The 17,856-nt window shown below is 46.2% G+C and overlaps 1 protein-coding gene across 2 annotated transcripts in view; it reads left to right on the plus strand.

Moving 5' to 3' along the window:
• GPLD1 (glycosylphosphatidylinositol specific phospholipase D1) overlaps positions 1-17,856 on the plus strand; it is an 833,365-nt gene that overhangs the window by 218,642 nt on the left and 596,867 nt on the right. For both annotated transcript variants that reach the window (XM_069218887.1, XM_069218885.1), the window contains exon 3: positions 9,377-9,455. In XM_069218887.1, the coding sequence (XP_069074988.1) occupies positions 9,377-9,455 (79 nt within the window). The remainder of the gene's footprint in view (positions 1-9,376; positions 9,456-17,856) is intronic.

Genomic DNA, 17,856 nt, shown 5'->3' on the forward strand with positions numbered 1-17,856 from the left:
AGCAGACAAGATAATATTTGGCTCTTTGGATTCCCAGAAAATGAGGAGGGGCCGGATGTTCTGTTCTTCCCAAAATGACTTTGCTGATCTTTGACCTGCCATTGGAGTTCCAGCGGGCACATAGGGTGGGTCCGAAGCGTCCGGACAGGGCCTCCAGACCCCGCCCGATTATCGCATGTATTCTGCAGCACGGCCAGGGCCGACAACTCCTCCAAGCAGCTAGAGCCCACGGCCCCTTCCGGATGGATGGGTATACCGTCCGCATCATGGCTGACTATTCCAAGGACACTAACGAATGTCGGACTGCTTTCCTGGCTCTTCGACCTCGGCTGCGCCAGCTGGAGATAAAATATGGCCTTTTTGACCCTGCGAGAATGCGGATCACTAAAAACAGAGTGTCCAAAGACTTCTATGACCCTGAGGATCTGAGGCTTTTTCTAGACTCCTTTCAGCATCAACCCATGGACACAGCAACCTCGATTTGGCCGTCAGAACATACAAAGAGGGCAGCAGCTGTGCCCCCACAGGACCAGACCAGGGAGGGGCAGAACGATGCAACCTCGACAACCGTCCCAGGGGAAGAGACTTAGAGAGGCTCACAAAAATACACGATGACAGGGGTCAAATTCTGCAGGCTGTGGTGCTCCACACCCAACTCTCGGAGAGGGACAAATCTCAATCTCCTTTAAAACCGACCTCAGCCCCTACCTGACACTTGTTTCCAGACACAGTGGCTGCATGCTGCGATGACCGGGACCTGGGAGTACAATCGAGAGGGCCAAGAGAGCTGCTGCTGACCCGTCGGACGGATGAGTACCTGTCTGGATTCTCTCTCTTTGTTGTTCTTACTGTTGTTATTCTGTTTCAGCCTCCGTACTGCATGCTACCCTGATACAGGCGCTATGTTTGATTCTTGTTAGCTAATACTATTCATGCATAAGTCAGTCACACCTCTTTCGGTTGATGTGTCCCATATGTTATTGTTACAGATACCATAGCTTAAGGGCTTACCCGCCATGTCCCGCCTTGCTCAATGCCAATCCATTCCCCTTTTGCGCTCACCCCCTCCCCCTTCCTTCCCCGCCATACTCCCTATGGCCTATAATTCATATGAAATAGAACCCCAATGTGCACTAAGCCGCCATGTCTAACCATTCTTCGCTGCGCTATAGAGGGTGTGCTATTCTCTGGCAGATTGCCGACCTTCCCTGCGAACTGCTACCTGTTCTTTGCCATACTAATATGTTGCAACACTACCAATAGACCAACCTATTCCTCCGTACCCAAAGTGTCCCATCTCATCAAAATGTCCCCGCTATTCTCATGAGTCCTTAACCAGACTGGGCAGTGTGGACGGCTCCCTCTCCCCCCTACCTCTCTTTCTTTATCTTTATCGCTCAATTGCCTCTCACAGGATGGATTTGCTCTGCCCTGTGAGCCTCTCCTCTGCCCCTCTACAGTGCCCCTCGCTCCGTAGACAGCTCATATATGATTTCTCAGGTGCAGCGGCGGGAGGTGCTCCCCGTCCCTCCGGCCGGGGCCCAGCTGACTGCACTTGGGGTTCCCGTAGGACAGGACCCGCAGCCTACAGACCGGATTTCAGGGGACCTTGTCCCCTAGCTTACCTAACCTCCCCTTAGTTTCCCTCCTCCTCTTTACTTCTCCTTCCCTTCTTTGATCTTTACTCTTTCTCCTCCTCCTTCCCTCCCCTCCGTCCCCCATTTATCCCTCTTCTTCTCCTTCACCCTCCTTTTTTTCTTACCCACCTCGCCACCCTTTTCTCCTACTTTTTCTCACCCCTACCTCCCCCCTTGTACGGTCCACCCAACGTCCACTAGCCTCCCCCCCCCTTTTTTCCCCACCTTTACTCCGGCCTTTGATTCTATCCCAGCTTCACACAGTGAATCCCCCCCGATCTGTATAGTCCTGGTTAGCGTGGTGACTCTCCTCTCCCTCCTCTTTTCTTCTTTGGCATACCCACCCCAATAGCCAATATGTCGGGTTCCTTACCCCATGAGCAACACGCACTATGGATCCTCTCTTGGAACGTGCATGCCCTGACAAACCACGTTAAACGAAAGAAAGTGTTGTCCTATCTCCAATCGAAAAGGGCAGACATAACTCTAATTCAGGAGATACCCCTCGATAGCACGGAAACCAACAAACTACACCGGGATTGGGTGGGACGGCTCCTTTTTAGCTGCTGCCCGGCACCACGTGAGACCGGCAGTGGCACACCCCTCAAGTGTGGAGTAGCGATATTACTACGTTGAACCCTTCTTGTCACGGTCGTCAAAACATGGGATGATCCGGAGGGAGATATGTATTTGCAAAACTGAAAGTGGGGGACACGTTTTTCTGTGTGGGCTCGGTATACGCGCCATCCGGCTCCAAGTGGCCTTTTATTCTGCAACTTAACCGTCTCCTGACCGAAATTGGGACGACCCGCTATATCACAGGAACCTAGCACGGGACGCAATACTAGATAGGACAGGCCCCATAGACACGGGTAACAATCATGACAGAACGCTGCTAGCAGATGTGATGACTGACATGGGTTTAGTCGATTGCTGGAGATTAACCCACCCAACGGACAAAGAATTCACCTTTCTCTTGTCTGTTCACGGCACCCAATCCCGCTTGGACTACTTTCTGGTGTCGCACACTATGGCTGCAAACTTCTAGATGCCCACATATTAGATAGCGGGCTTTCCGACCATTCCCCTATCCTACTGTCGTTCCTAACAGGTCACACCTCTCCTGGCCGTAAACCATGGCGCTTTGCGGTGCACCGTTACCGTTCCCCCCAAGGGAAGGAACAACTACAGTCCCATGTGTCTACATATATGGCCGACAATGCTGGATCCGTGACCTCCAAGCGGGTCCTCTGGGCGTCAGCGAGGCGACCCTAAGAGGCCACATGATGCACGATGCAGCACTGGCCAACAGAGACCGGATGGTCCGCCAGAGAACCCTTGAAGACAGAGCCTCACCAGGCAATACACTGCCCAGCCGTCCCTTGTGCTATGCTGTTCTCTGGAACAAGCTTGCATGGCACACAACAAGCTCTACACCTCACAGGCCTAGTACACACTACAACGCCTGCCCGGCCACCACTATGAATAAGGCGAGAAGGTCGCTGATTGCTAGCGGCGCAGCTTTGTCAAAGGGAAGCCCTCTCTGCCATACCGGCCATTACATTCTCTACAGGAGAGGTACTAATGCACCCACCGGACATAGTACATGAATTTGCGGCCTTCTACCAACATCTTTACACTTCGGAAACAGCGACAAATACCGCCCAAATTGAGACCTTCCTCACCGCAGCCAATTTACCCCGTCTCTCGGCTGAGGGCCGGGCCCTTTCTGGACGGTGACACAAGTAGGGTTGAAATAGCCCAAGCCATCTCAGATTTCCCCTACCACAAATCTCCAGGTGAGGACGGCTTCCCTGCAAAATTCTACAAATGGTCAGGAGAGGAGGCTTTTGTCGCCGTCCACGAGGCGCTTACAGAGGCGTGCCAAGAGGGTTCTCTAGAAGCAATGTCTAACAAGGCCTCAATAGTAGTTTTGCCTAAGCCGGGCAGAGATCCCCTGCTTTGTGGCAGTTACCGACCTATATCCCTCCTAAATGGAGACATCAAACTCTTGGCCAGTGTCCTGGTGGCGCATAGGCAAAGTCATTCCGTCTTTGATCCATAATACCCATGGTGGGATTTGTCCTGTGCCGTACCTCTGGAAACCACATGCGTAGTCTTTGGCACACTCTACATGAATCCCTAAACATGCCGGAGGAAACCCTTGCCCTCTCCCTTGACGCAGAGAAGGCATTCGACCGCAATGAATGGCCCTTCTTGTTCGCCACTATGACACACTTTGGTCTTGGAGAACAATTAATTTCCAAAGCCTGCTTCTTTACGACTGTCCTACGGCACAGGTCAATTGTGAGGGCTTCCTTTTGGATCCTTTCCCCATCGGAAGGGGCACAAAGCTGGGCTGCCCCCTGTTGCTGCTCTTATTCTTACTGGCTGTGGAACCTCTGGTGGCCACCATATGACACTCCCAACAGATATTCGGCGTCCCACTTCCTGGCGGCACCTCGAAAATGTATCTTTATGCCAATGACATCTTGTTAACTCTAACCGACCTGGAGAGATTTCTCCCATCGTTACCGGCAACCATAGATGACTTTGCCCTCTTGTCTGGATACCGGGTAAATTGGGATAAGTGTGAAGCGCTGCCCCTCTCCTGGATAACGACAAAGGCTGCAATCCACGGCCTCCCTTTCCGTTGGACTCCGACCCGCCTTAAGTACTTAGGAACTCTTGTTAATCGGGGCTTAGAGCACATGATCGGGGACAACTTGGAACCTCTTGTGTCTCGCAAGAAGCAGGACTTCGCGAAGTGGTCGCTCTTGGGCCTCTTCATGTGGGGCAGAGTACAGGCGGTTAGAATGGTCACACTCCCGCGCTTCACATACATCCTGGGTATGCTTCCTTTGACAGTGCCCCTCTCCACGCTCAGGATGATAGATGCCCTGGTGAGAGCCTTTGTCTGGGGAGCTACTCGCCCGTGACTGACACTGGCAAAAATACTTGTGCAGCGATCTTGCGGGATCCAAGACTCCCCTCAGTGGAACACTACTCCCTTGCCCTACAGCTATCCCAACTGGCCTATATGCTCCTCGGAACACCTGACCCCCGCAGTGGGTGTCAATGGAGAAACTTTTGCGGGCCCGTCACGAAGGACTAGGGGCTTGTATAGTGCGGGCCCTTCACAACCCAACCCGACCAACCCGATTCTAAGGGCAACAAGCAAAGAGTGGCGAAAGGCCCACCGTCTACTGGGAGTACACCCCTTCTTGCACACCCAGGCCCCCATAGAGGGTAACGACTGTATCAAAATTGGAGGAACTGTTCTGAGATGGCCCCAATGGAGTACTGCCCGCATTGGTCGTATAGCCCAGAACCTGGAAGGGGATCACCTCCAGCCATTTGCTCAATTAAGGAAGGAGTTTGGCCTTCACCGTAATAAAAAATGACGCTACCTCCAACTTAAGCATTGTCTGCATAGAAGGTTGGGAACCCCTCCATGGGTGATCAAGGCCTCACCAATCGTCACCTATTTGCAAACGTGGGCCCGACATAAAGGTGTAATGGCCGGCCTTTATGAAGTGTTGGTGAGCCATCTTTACCTGCAACCTCTCCTTGGGAAGCTACGACACAAGTGGCAATCCCGATTGGGGATCACCTACACTGAAACGGACTGGTCCGATATCATGGATGCCCTTGATAGAGGCACCCGAGAGGCCCGACTGAAGTTCTGCCTTTTTAAAGTCCTTCATGATTGGTACTGGACTCCGCTGAAACTTTATGGGGCGGGCTTTCTGGTGCATGCGAACTGCTGGCGCTGTGCAGAGCCTTGCTGCGACCTACTACACATCTTGTGCCACTGTCCATCGTTGTGACCTCTATGGGACACGGTGCATTGTGCAATAGAGGACTCCCTACCATTACAACATCCGCTCTCACCATCACTCATCCTCCTCCACGATCTACAACTATCCCCTCCCCACCACGATCGCAACAGCGATTCCTCCATACGGCTCAAATCTGCATTCCTAGGCACTGGAGATCTAGCACTGCCCCAGCTCTGGCGGAATGGATGACTGCTATGATCCTCACTGCTGCGCATGAACGGGTAATCTACAACTTACAGGACCAGGCGGCCCTGTTAACCAAAGTTTGGAGCCCTTTTCTAACAGTACCATGCCCGCCATAAATCTTTTCTCACGTGTGACCTGTCTTACTTTTCTCTTCTTCTCCCCCACTTTTTCCTACCCTCTCCCCCCACCTCTGCTGGTGGACAGTCTGCACTTTACCCCTCCTTCCCTCTCCCCACCTCTCTCGCCTGCTCCCCCCTTTCCCCACCCCCTCTCCTGGACTTCTTGCTTACCTGCTCACTCCCCGCACTCGTACATCCTTTCTTCTAACCCGGCTTCCAGACCATCTACTCTCTGCGAATCCTGTAGTCTTATACCCTTTTCCACCAACCTGGCTTTGCTCCGTACTCTTCCGGCTATGGCTATCCTCATTCTTCTACTTATTCTTTTGACCCCCACCTAGACTCTGATCCGACCTCCCTGCCCATCGCTCTTTCTCCTGCCTGCATTCTCTCCCCCTCTTTCTACCCACCCAACAATCCCTTTTCTACTACTTATCACTCCCGGTCCGACTAGTGCAGGACCACTGGACCTGCTTTAACGGGGACAACATTCAACTTCAAACTCTCAGGGAGAGATCCATCTCATTCATAGCCGCCCCCCCCTTTCCGCAGCCGATGGGGGAGCAGGCTCTAGAGTTTAGGCGCTACCAATAGAGGATAACCCGATCATAATGCGTCCTATATGCTACTGATTTATGCCTAAACCACCTCTCCTGTCCCTCTCTTCACCGCCATGATGAGCAATAACAGAACAGGTCAGGATGCAACCACTATATTCTGTAGTATCCACGACTGGCGATACTTTCCACACTATGGAAATCCATACCCTCTACACCCCGAGGTACGCACTCTTCTATGCCTAAATATATCGGGCCCCCTAGGGCTCCCGAGTGATTAAGAATGCCCTACTCCTAATGACTGTATGGTCCTCCTCTAACACCCTGGACATTGTACAATGTTTCAGGAAGGTTATAATTGTTTCCTCTTTCTTCCTACCCACTCCAACCTCGCAATCTCCCGCCTCCCCCCCTCTTTCGTCTCCCTTAGATCTATTCCCTGTTTTCCCCTGGCTTCATTTATTATAAGATACTATACTCTGCTCTGGATGACAATAGGATCCCGAATACTGTCCTTTGAGTTGTAAAGTCCTACTCATTACACTTGTTATGATATTTACAGGCAATATAGCCTCTCTCTATATTCTCTGTAATGCCTTCTGATTTATAATAAAGATTTTTAAAAAAAATGTTCATGATGTCTAGAATTGGTTTTGGTTTTATGTCATTGATTTGTGATTGATTGAATCTTACTACTAAACTCTCTACTAAGTCCAAAGACCTAGTTGACCTCTAGTTGGTGGGAACAGTGATGGTGTCTCACAGCGTGCTTATGGTTTCTGAACCAGAGGTGGGAAAACACCTCAGAAAGCACACCAGCAGAGTTTTTAAAAAAGGTACTGAAAAATATTGGCAGAAGAGTTGGGGTTGAAAATATACCTTAAAGAATGGGCTCAAACGATAAAAATATGTCTCAGGCAGATGCCAGAAATATATAATTTATGCAAGTATGAAATAATAGGTATATTGATCAAACAGAATGGACAACAGTCAAAGAAATGAAAAGTAAACAGTATCAGACGTGGAGTAAGCAAAGACATGTATTGTGTGTTTTTCCTGCTGTTTTACCCTAGGACCCACTCCAGACCCTATTAAAATGCATGAAAACTTAAAGGTAAAAGTCTAGATTATTTTCTACAGTACGGTTTTATGTCCATGATCTCGAGCTGAAAAGAGTGAATCATACTTTTGGGTGACACACACATTCTGATAAAATTCAAGGGTGTTTTCAGACAGTAATCAAATGAATTTGCATTTATATTCAAGTGGGGCCTGATGTACGAAGCTTAGTGTTTGCGATTTCCAAAATGCACATTTTTCGCTATTTTGTAGCTGCACACACTAATGTACAAAGAGTGTTTTTTACACTTTCTGCTATTCCAAGTATGTTGCAAATAGAGCTATCGCATGAATATTAATGAGGTAGGTCTCGGTTTGCGACCCACTGGGCGTTGTAAAAATCACAGGGATGGTGGTCCGCCGGGGTCAGCAGACCACCATGTCTGTGATTGCTTTTAAATAAAGCATTTTTTTTTTTAAATGCATCCCATTTTCCTTAAAGAAAACTGGATATGTTTAAAATACATGAAAAGTTTTCTGTTTCATTTTTTAAAAGTAGGCAGTGGTCTGTGGGACTACTGCTGGCTCTTAAACATATAAATATTTTTTCATTCTCAAACAGGAAGAGGTCCCATTGGGACACCTTCTCTTATGCAACTGTATTATCACCAACTTTGAGTTGGTGGTAAAATGGAAATGTTGTACGACTGCATTTTTCCTCACAACATATTTGTACATACTAGTGAGACTCGCAATTTGGAAGGGGCTCCCTCAACATGGCCTTTCAGAATTGTGAGTTGCAATGGCCAACCAAACAAAAACTCTGATCTGCAAAAATCACAGTTTGGGCTTGGTGCATACAAAAAAAGCATTTTTCCGTTCACAAATTGGCCCGAATGCAAGCGCAGAAAAGCTTTGCACATCTGGCCCATAGTTAAGTGTTTAGCATAGCCGTATAGCCCACTGTAGTGGCCATTAAAGGTCCGCTCCAGCATTAAAGGTCTGAGCCAAAGGGAACGGAACTTTAATGCCGGTGTAGCCCAGGTACGAAGGGGTATAAGGTTATTAGAACATTCTGCCACTAGAGAGCAGAATGTTCCAATAAATAAAACAAAAGCCTCACGCGCTCGAGGGAATTGAAATCCCCTCGGCTCCTTAAGGCTTTTGTTCACAGCAACAGCAAAATATTGGAATGTTGGTGCCCATGGCGTCTACCGGCCATGGGAAGCCCATAGCACGCCATTGTTTTCAATGGAGCTCCCAACATTCCAATGTTCTAATACTCCAGATTGAGCACCATTTGACTAAAAGTCACTGTAAAACGTTTCTACAATAAACTGCGCACAGTTCCAATTTGCTGGTTCCTTTTATAACATTATAAACCAATTAAAGTTGCATTAATTGACATAAACCAACTTGTAATATGTTAAACCAACAATTGTTACTTAAGCTCCCTTTTTCGAAAATATGTTATCCAAACACATCATATTACAGCCCCCATTCCATTTGCTGCGCTGTGCTTTTTTCAAACATTACCTTTAGTTAAATATTCCAAGTTTAGACTGCAAGATGCATAACACAGTACAATTCGTCAAACTACCCGTCCTTTTATTAACTTACCATGGTCAGCAGGATTTTCCTTACCAGTAGAGTGAACCACCCCACATGCCACCACACCAGATGTCTCATTCCATGCAGCTCGCCACTCCACTCCACTTCAAAATTGGCTATATTTTGAGCTCAGGACCTGTGCAACTGCATATTTGCTGGCCTGTGTGGGATTATTAATATTTTAGCACTGTTTTTTTCCTGTCATGCACTGTTTTAGTTGAACGGTACTATATTAAAGACCCTAAATATAATGTGAAATACATTTTTAGACTGTTTAAATGTTGATCTGTGAAAAGGAGCAAAAGAAGGCCGTTCCAATTAAAATGAGTTGTTTATTTTCATTTTTTTTACTGTCCTACCTACAGCTAATATTAAAACACCAGGATGCGTATCAAGCTGGAAGTGTGTACCCGGACGCTTTCTATCCCAGCATCTGTAAAGAAGGTAAAATGCATTTAAAGAAATGATAAAACGTAAGGAAAGAGGGAGAATTTTGAAGTTACAAAAGCGTAATCAAACACAGGATGGCAAAATAGCTACCACCCTTAAAAGAATATAACACTATAGATATGACTTTTGAAGTGTGCAGCAAGAGAGTATGGGCCCCTAGTGCCATTCCAATGCCACATTAGAATAATTTGTTTACGCTATTGTGGTGTTAGAAGGCCAAAAACACGGCACCATATTTACAAAGTGGCGCAATGCATTACTTGTGCCACATTGTAACCCTTTGCGCTACATTATGCCTGCGCCAGGCATAATGTATGAAAAGGAGGCGTTCCCTAGTTAGGAGGTCCAAAAAAATGGCGCTTGCCGTCATTTTTTTCGGCACTTTAAGGGGCATATTTAAAAGCCCCTAGCACCTCCCTGTGCCACATCGCCATCATTTTTTTTTTACGCTAATGTGGCCCAACGAGGCCAAAATACCAGCACAAGGTGTATGCATTGCGCCACTTTGTAACCCTTTACGTTACATTATGCCTGTGACATGCATACTGTATGCAAAGGGGGCGTTAGGGGGGCCGAAAAAATGGTGTAAAGAAATCTAAGAGATTTCTTCGCTTAATTTTTTTCAGCACTTTTAATGCCTGCTCGGAACAGCCATTAAAGGGAGGCTTCCCTTGGTTTCAATGGGCCTCTGGGTGCTTTTCAGGATTAGCCTCAGAATTTCTAAATGCTAATCCTGTAAAGCTCTAGACTAATGTAAAAAATGATGATGGTAATTTCCTAACTACTGCCATTGTGTGCCATATTTTAAATACAGCACACACATGGTGGCATTAAGGGGGGCGCTAAGGGGGCACAAGAAAAGTGACGCTGCACTGTGTACAGCGCCACTTTTCTTACATATGCCCCTTAATGACTGCTCAGAGCAGGTGTTAAAAGGACGCTTCCATTGGTTACAATGGGCCTTTGGGTGCTTTGCAGGATTAGAGTCAAAACACTAATCATGCTAAGCGCCGGACTAGTATAGAACATTCTCACCTAGTCCCCTAACTACCGCCATGATACTCCGTATTTTAAATATGGCGCACACATGGTGGCATTAGAGGGGCGCTAAGGGGCGCTAGAAAAGTGCTGCTGCACTAGGTGCCCCTTTGTTCTATGCTTCTGTATTTGCTGCATAAATTCTTGAAACAGTTGCCTTTAATTTAGCATTTGATTTTCAGGCATTAGAATACCTTATAATTCCTATCTTGATGCATAAAGGTATATTTTTCACTAAATGGGATATGATACACGATTATAAGCTAGATGCACTGCTGAAATGGTTTTATGACCACATGCCAAATGGCTATTTGGAAGGGGAGTGTTGTAACCGTAGGTTTAAGCTTTGTGATTGTAATGTAGTCGCAAAGCGGTGAAAAGTTACTCCAGAGTTGGAGCAGTAATCCATTCACACAGAAAAGGGGCCACAATTGCGAATTAAAAAAAAAAAAAAAAAAAGGCTGCAGCCAATGTTCAGCTGATCTATATGCCATGTACAGTCGCCTTTCTATATTTAGGGCCTTTGGAAGACAGAGTAAATTACTCCGGGGCCCTGCTGGACATCCTGTTCTCCAAATTTTTCAGATGTCCAACATCTCTTAACATTGTCGGGAACTGCCGTCATGGTGGTTCCATCCAACGCTGCAAAAGATTGAGAGATTGTGATGTCAAAACATGACAGCCGCAGTCAAACAAAGTTTTACTTTTATAAAAAAACTGCCAAAGCGAAGTGTTTTAAAGAAAAGCATAACTATTGACCCCCCCCAGCGCATGAGAGTTTTCTCTCCCTGGGTGGTGGTAATATTTTTCTTTTTGATAGCCCTTAGCACCAGAATTTACCTGTCTGTGAGCAAAGAAAACAAAGACATTCGACTGCCAGGTCTGTAACTGGTCATACCAGGCACTCGTATTTTCGCGATTGGCAGGCAGGGCAGAACATTTTTACTGCTGGCGGGGCCGGTTTCGTTGCTGGGGTCATGGCCAGCCATGTTTCCTGCAAGCGGTTCTTCAGCCCTTACCAAAACAAATCAAAACAAATTGTTTTAAAACATGCCAGTTACACAATGTTCTCTTCGAAATCATTTGTCTTTTGCATTTGTTTGATTCCTGACTTCTGCATGGTCACCACAAGCAGCGCTGACATTCAAGGAGAAGGGACATGAGGGTTCCACTGATGCTTAGCTCAGAGATTCTAGTCTATAAATGATTAAGACATTTAAAAATTCAAAAACGTGTATTTCTTCATTATTTGGCCATTACACATTCAATTCCGTTTAGTATATTACATTATAACATTACACTGAGTGGCAATTGTTAGAAGTGATTGTAAAAATGAACTTAGAAACATTCATGCCACTTGGTCACAGCTCTGACAACGATGCTATTAAGTCAGCTGTTTTTTGCCCTCTAAATGTGGCCTACGGTATTACCAGAAATGGAGTAACTTTACAGTCTTTTATTTTTGTGTAGCACATGTCCTGAACTGATCTATTTAAAAGTTCTCCCGCGTGATGATGAAAAAAAGGTGGCACTGTGAAAACAGTAATTGGTTTAGATCACATAATGTGGTGAGGTGGAAGTAGGGACTGATGTAAGATATCCTGGTTTCACATTGTGCAATCCGACCTCTGGATCGTTATCTCTTCCTTTCTCCCATTTCAGATCAAAGCTTAATGCTTCATGTTTAATTCTTTGAGGCAGCAAATCAGTGCACTTTGTTAAATTCATCCAGGCTATGCGTGTTTCCTAAGGACTGCTGGAGGTACTGTGGGTGATGTTTTAATGCCAAGCCAAAATGAAAACCAGGGCATCCACTTTTGGTCAGTGTATGGAGACTGCTTGCTCCATGTGACTAACAGTCTTTAATAATTGTCATTCATTCTTAAATTATTTCATCCACTCACTCCTCACCCATTCAATTATTCATTCATTTATTGAGCTATGCACCCATGTCCCCAATCACCCTACAAGTGTCAGCCTACACTAAATGAGTTCTTGGTGTCGATCTGCAAATTGTGCCTGCATTTGGTGACCTGGTCCAGACCCTAAATCTATTAATACATACTTATGTACTGATGGCTTAGTGTCATGCTAATACCTCTTTTTAACCCCAGAAGTAGAGGCCCATAGGCAGCTTTTTAATTGGCTCACATTTTGTAATTCATATTGACATTTGCAATATATATATATATATATATATATATATATATATATATATATATATATATATATATATATATCAACCCCATCCAGTTAGTTTGATAACATCAGTGCTTTAATTGTGCTGATAAAGGCGGGTGTGTAGGAGGCTGGCCTGGTTTGTAGTGGGTACCTTGGGAACTTACACCTTATACCAGGTCCAGTTATCCCTTATTAGTGAAGTAGTAGTGTTATAGCAGCTTAGGCTGATTGAGGTAGCTATAGCAGAGCAGCTTAGGCTGAACTAGGAGACATGCAAAGCTCATGCATCATCACTTATAGTTACACAGTACGTGTACACAAGTAAAGACAATACTCAGTGTTACCAAAAATAAAGGTAGTTTATTTGGGTGACACAGTACCAAAAAAAAAGCAAGGGAAGTTTAGACGTATAGGTGACTTATAAGTTATTTAAGTGCAGTGAAAATGGCTGTGAAATAACGTGTGCGTTATTTCATGCAGGCTGCAGTGGCAGTCCTGTGAAAGGGTTTGTCTGAGCTCCCTTTGGGTGGCAAAATAAGTGGTGCAGCCCATAGGGATCTACTGGAACTCCAATTCCCTAGGAACCTAGGTATCATATACTAGGGACTTATAAGGGGGGGCCCAGTGTGCCAATTGAAATTGGTAAATGAAGTCACTAGCCTACAGTGGCAAATTTAAACGCAGAAAAATCATAAGCACTGAGGTTCTGGTTAGCAGAGCCTCAGTGAAACAGTCATCCCACTATACAGGCACACACATTAGGCCATAAACTATGAGCACTGGGGTCCTGACCAGCAGGATCCCAGTGAGAAAGGCAAAAACATACTGACATACAGGTAAAATTGGGGGGTAACATGCCAAGATAGATGGTACTTTCCTACAGGGTGGTAGTCTCTAAAAAGGGCATGGCCTAGGAAACATATGTAGGCTCCCTTATACAAGGCTTGGTCTCTAACTAGTAGAGCATGACCTAAAATCTCCTCTGCTCACTAAGGTCCTTGTCCTCCTCATGATTCTACTCCTCTTCCTCCTAATGTTCCTCGTCCTCTTCCTCCTAGTGTTTGGCTCCTTGTGGTTAGTGTCCTCCTGGTAGCCCTCCTATGCTGCCTATATCTCATTCTCTTCCCTTTTATACTCCTGACCCTCCTGGCCTTCCTACTTCCCCAGTCTGCCAATTCACCATCTTGCTATTCCACCTCCTCCTTCTGGGCCATGTCATTGTATTTCTGGCTCTCTTGATGGTCCTGGTCACCCTTCCCTTTGTTTCACCACCGACCCACTTCCTCATCCTCTTTGGTCTCGTCCTTCTCCTGCTGTTCTTTGTGGTGGTCCTGGCAATTTTGGTCCTCCAGATGGCTTTGGTCCTGCTGGTCCTTTTCTTGATGTTTGCCCCGGTTCTTTGGCTTCCCCTCCCAGGCTGACTCTGCTTTTTGTCTTTTTTGGTCTCACTCCTCACCTTCCGATCCTCCAAATTATTGCCTGATCAAATTCACCTGCCCCACCTCACTACCTTCTCCTTACATCTGACATCAGCCAAACTCAGCATCCAAGCAGTTGTAGACTGGGGTGTGTTGATATTGTTTTTGCAGGCTTGCGGACCAGTGGCATGGGAAGGCTAACATGGGTCCTAATGCTAGTAAAAGTAGAATGGGCCCACTACTAAGTGTTCATGTAGTAAAGACACCCATATTTGGGGTGTAATGTGCCCTTATTACCTATTGGCTCTAGTTCCAAGCACCTGCTGCAGTATTCTTAGCTTTCAGTATGGGGCACATAATCCAGGTTCATGACCCCATAATGTCATCAGCAAATACCATTAATGGGCAGTTTACACAACATTGATGCAGTTCACTTGTGTATGGGCAGTTGCGTTTTCTCAAAGGGAGCTCTAACGTGCTGCAATACCACCTATGATCCCCCCCAAATAATGTCCTTGACCTCTGCACACATTTGGTGTGCTTTTCTCCAGCGGTGTTCATGTAAACACAATGTTCATGTTTTCATGAACACTGCTAGTCTGAAGGTAAAGCCTCTTGGCCTTTCTGATCTCTCCTACTAATGACAGGAAAAGGAGGAGGCCTGGGGGGACTGAACTAAAAATCTACAGAATAATCTTTAAGAACACAGCTCTCTGTAAGTGAACATCTGATTGCACATAGGTGAGGGAGTTTGTCATTTATGTCCATTGACAAAGAAGCAACCCACATTTAGCAAGTGCACTACACATACCTTAGAGAGCACATCTGTTCTGCTAAAATGTCACTATTTTGCTCTAACATGTACATCCTTGATCCCAATTAGTATCTGCACAGAGCAGTAGGACTGGAATCACAAGACCTCTACTAGTTTCTGACAGGGCTGTGTTCCAGTCCTTTCATAAACTGGTAAAGGACTCAAGGTAGATCTTTGTAAGAAACTGGATTAATATTTGGGGTGGATCACTACTCACCTCAAAGAACAAAATCAACACTTCTCAGGGTGAATCTTCAAAGTAACTAACTTTACCTCAGCTCATCCCCTGAGTAGCAATGGCACAGAGCAGAGAGGCTTAGGTTAGGGTGGTGTGTAAAGTACTTATGCAGTTCCAAAACAGTAATAAAGTTGAAATGCTAAAATAATAAAAATCCCTAATTGTTTTAGAAAATAGATTAGAATTTCATACACAAAATAAACCAAAATGAAAACAAATCTAATAAGGGGAACTGAAGATATACATTTTTAAAGTTTTAAGTAGGAATAATGTCAAGAAGCATAAATTCAATGGTCGTAGTCAGTGATAGTCTATGGTCGCAGTAGACCAGAACCTAGGTGCAATTTGATGCTGTCAGCGATGAACGGCGGATCGAATACAGCAATCAGTTTCATCCTGAAGCTATCACTGGTGTACACACCTGTAAAGTCCCTTGCACCTTAGGGGAGGCACTCAGAGACTCACAGGTCAGACATGAGGCCAAACAGCACAGTCTAGTCCTGGTACTGTTGCCACTGGTCAGCTGGCCACATGCAGGAAAAGAACTCATGTAGATTGTTGTGCCCCTATAGATTTAACAGGATTTCAGCCTTATGACCTTTGCAGTCCTTTCCTTTGTCCAGGGTACAAGAGGGAGAGCAGCTGCTATCATCTGGGCTCTCTTCAAGTCTCATACAGCAGGTGCAGTCCTCCTCTGATCTTCCAGAGGTCTGGGAGTGTTCTGAAGGGGGTGCCTGGAGGTGACACATTTATGTCTGGCATGAGCTAATAGGTGGGACTGATTACTAGGCACTCCCTAACCCCTGGGTAAAAGGTGCCAGAGCCAACCCTACCCACTTCGGACATCAAGATGGCAGAAGTCTCTGGCTACACTAAACTTGGGCCCTGAGGTGTGTGGTGAGTGTACTATCATAACTGAAGTGTCCTCCATTGTTTAGGACTAAAATCCAGTTTGGGGCAATCACTGTGCTCCAAATAAACCCAGAAACAGAGGTCTGGCAGAGCAAAGCAGGGTTTTTCTGCAACCCAACAGTGAATAGCAGGTCTCCCTGACTCTGCTGCTTGTTGTCCCCTAGTTGCCCTCTGCTCCCCTGTCTGATAGCATTGCTCTGTTTCCATTTGTTATGTAATTTCTAGTCCTTTCACTGTAGTAATTTATATTTGCTCTCTGTTAAACGTCTTTAGTATTGTTAATTTTAGTCCCTCACTGCTTATCAATTTTTTTTCCTGTTCTCAACCTATTAACCTATAGTCTTTTGCACATTCTCACTCACTGTTATTATTTTCCTTGCATCATTTTTGGTTTTGGAGTCAGCTTGCCTCGCTGCCCACTCCTTTTCCCCGTCCACTTGCCGCTCCTGCTTTCCACCACCCAGTGCTCCACTCTCCTCCCAGGACCTACTTAATGGAGGCCACAGTGCAGTCACGAAGTGCATGCATGCAGTATGTAGGCAAACACATCTGTGCCTGTCCGTGCCTGGACTGCACTCAGCACCAGGAACCCCTGCCCTCCTACCACTGACAGAAATTCTGCTGCCTATCGGCAGGCCTTCAACCCCAAAAGTTGCAACGACAGCTACTTTCTCTCCTCAATCAAATGTTAGACATTTTACCTTTCAGCACTGTCTCTTCTCCTGCAACTTCAGACCACCCACGCACACAAAAAAACAACACTTAATCTACTTAAAAAACCACAATCACTCTCCAAGCATTCGACCAAAATCTGGGACACCATCATCTCCCTAACCCCTGATGTCATTTTTATCACTGAGGCCTGCCTCAACCCCGCCTCCACTCCAGGCATCACCACTGCAACCTCTGATGGCTACAAGATGGTTCACTGGGACTGAACCAACAAACACAGAGGCGGCATCACCATCATCCCAAAAGAAACCACCTGCTGCACCACCACCGAAGACAACACCACGCTGATCATGAAACACCTTAATTTCTAACTCCAAACCAACGCAGAGCAACTATTAGAGGAACCCTTGCCAATAGACCCCCAAGACCACTCCCGACATCTGCAATATCATCCCTGACATCATAGCCCCTGTCGCCATTGACTCCAAACATGATATCTTCCTCAGGGACCTCAATTTCCACCTTGACGACTTCAATGACACAAACACTGCCACCCTTCTGGAAACATGAGCAACAGAAGCCTCACTGAACTGGTCACCAACCCTACAAACAGCGCAGGTCACACTCTTGACCCTATCTTCACGGCTAATGATAGAATCAAGTACAGTCATGTCACTGAGCTCACCTGGATGGACAATGCCATTGTCCACTTCACCATCAGAGGATGCCCAAACACAATCACGAAGCCTCATAGCACCTCCCACCACAGCTGGAACAAAGTGACAGAGAGCCAGTGGACTGACACCTTCAATACCACCCACCCTGATCCCACAACCAACCTTTAACATGCCATCAAGAACTTCTCCACCTGGATCATCAACTGCGCCAACCATGAAGACGAACTGCAAGCATCTAGAAAGGAGATGGCCCACCAGCAAAGACTCCACAGATCAAGCCACCTTCAAGACAGCCCTCAACAAATACCACCAATGCCTGACAGACATGAAAAGTTGTGGCTCGGTCAAATACATCGAAGCCAGCTCCAATCACAGCAAGAAACTCTTCAACATCATTAGAGAGTTCTCTGGCTCATCAGCCACCGAAAGCACAATCACTCCTTCC

This window comes from Pleurodeles waltl, chromosome 2_2 (genome assembly GCF_031143425.1).
Source record: "Pleurodeles waltl isolate 20211129_DDA chromosome 2_2, aPleWal1.hap1.20221129, whole genome shotgun sequence".
NCBI lineage: Eukaryota > Metazoa > Chordata > Amphibia > Caudata > Salamandridae > Pleurodeles > Pleurodeles waltl.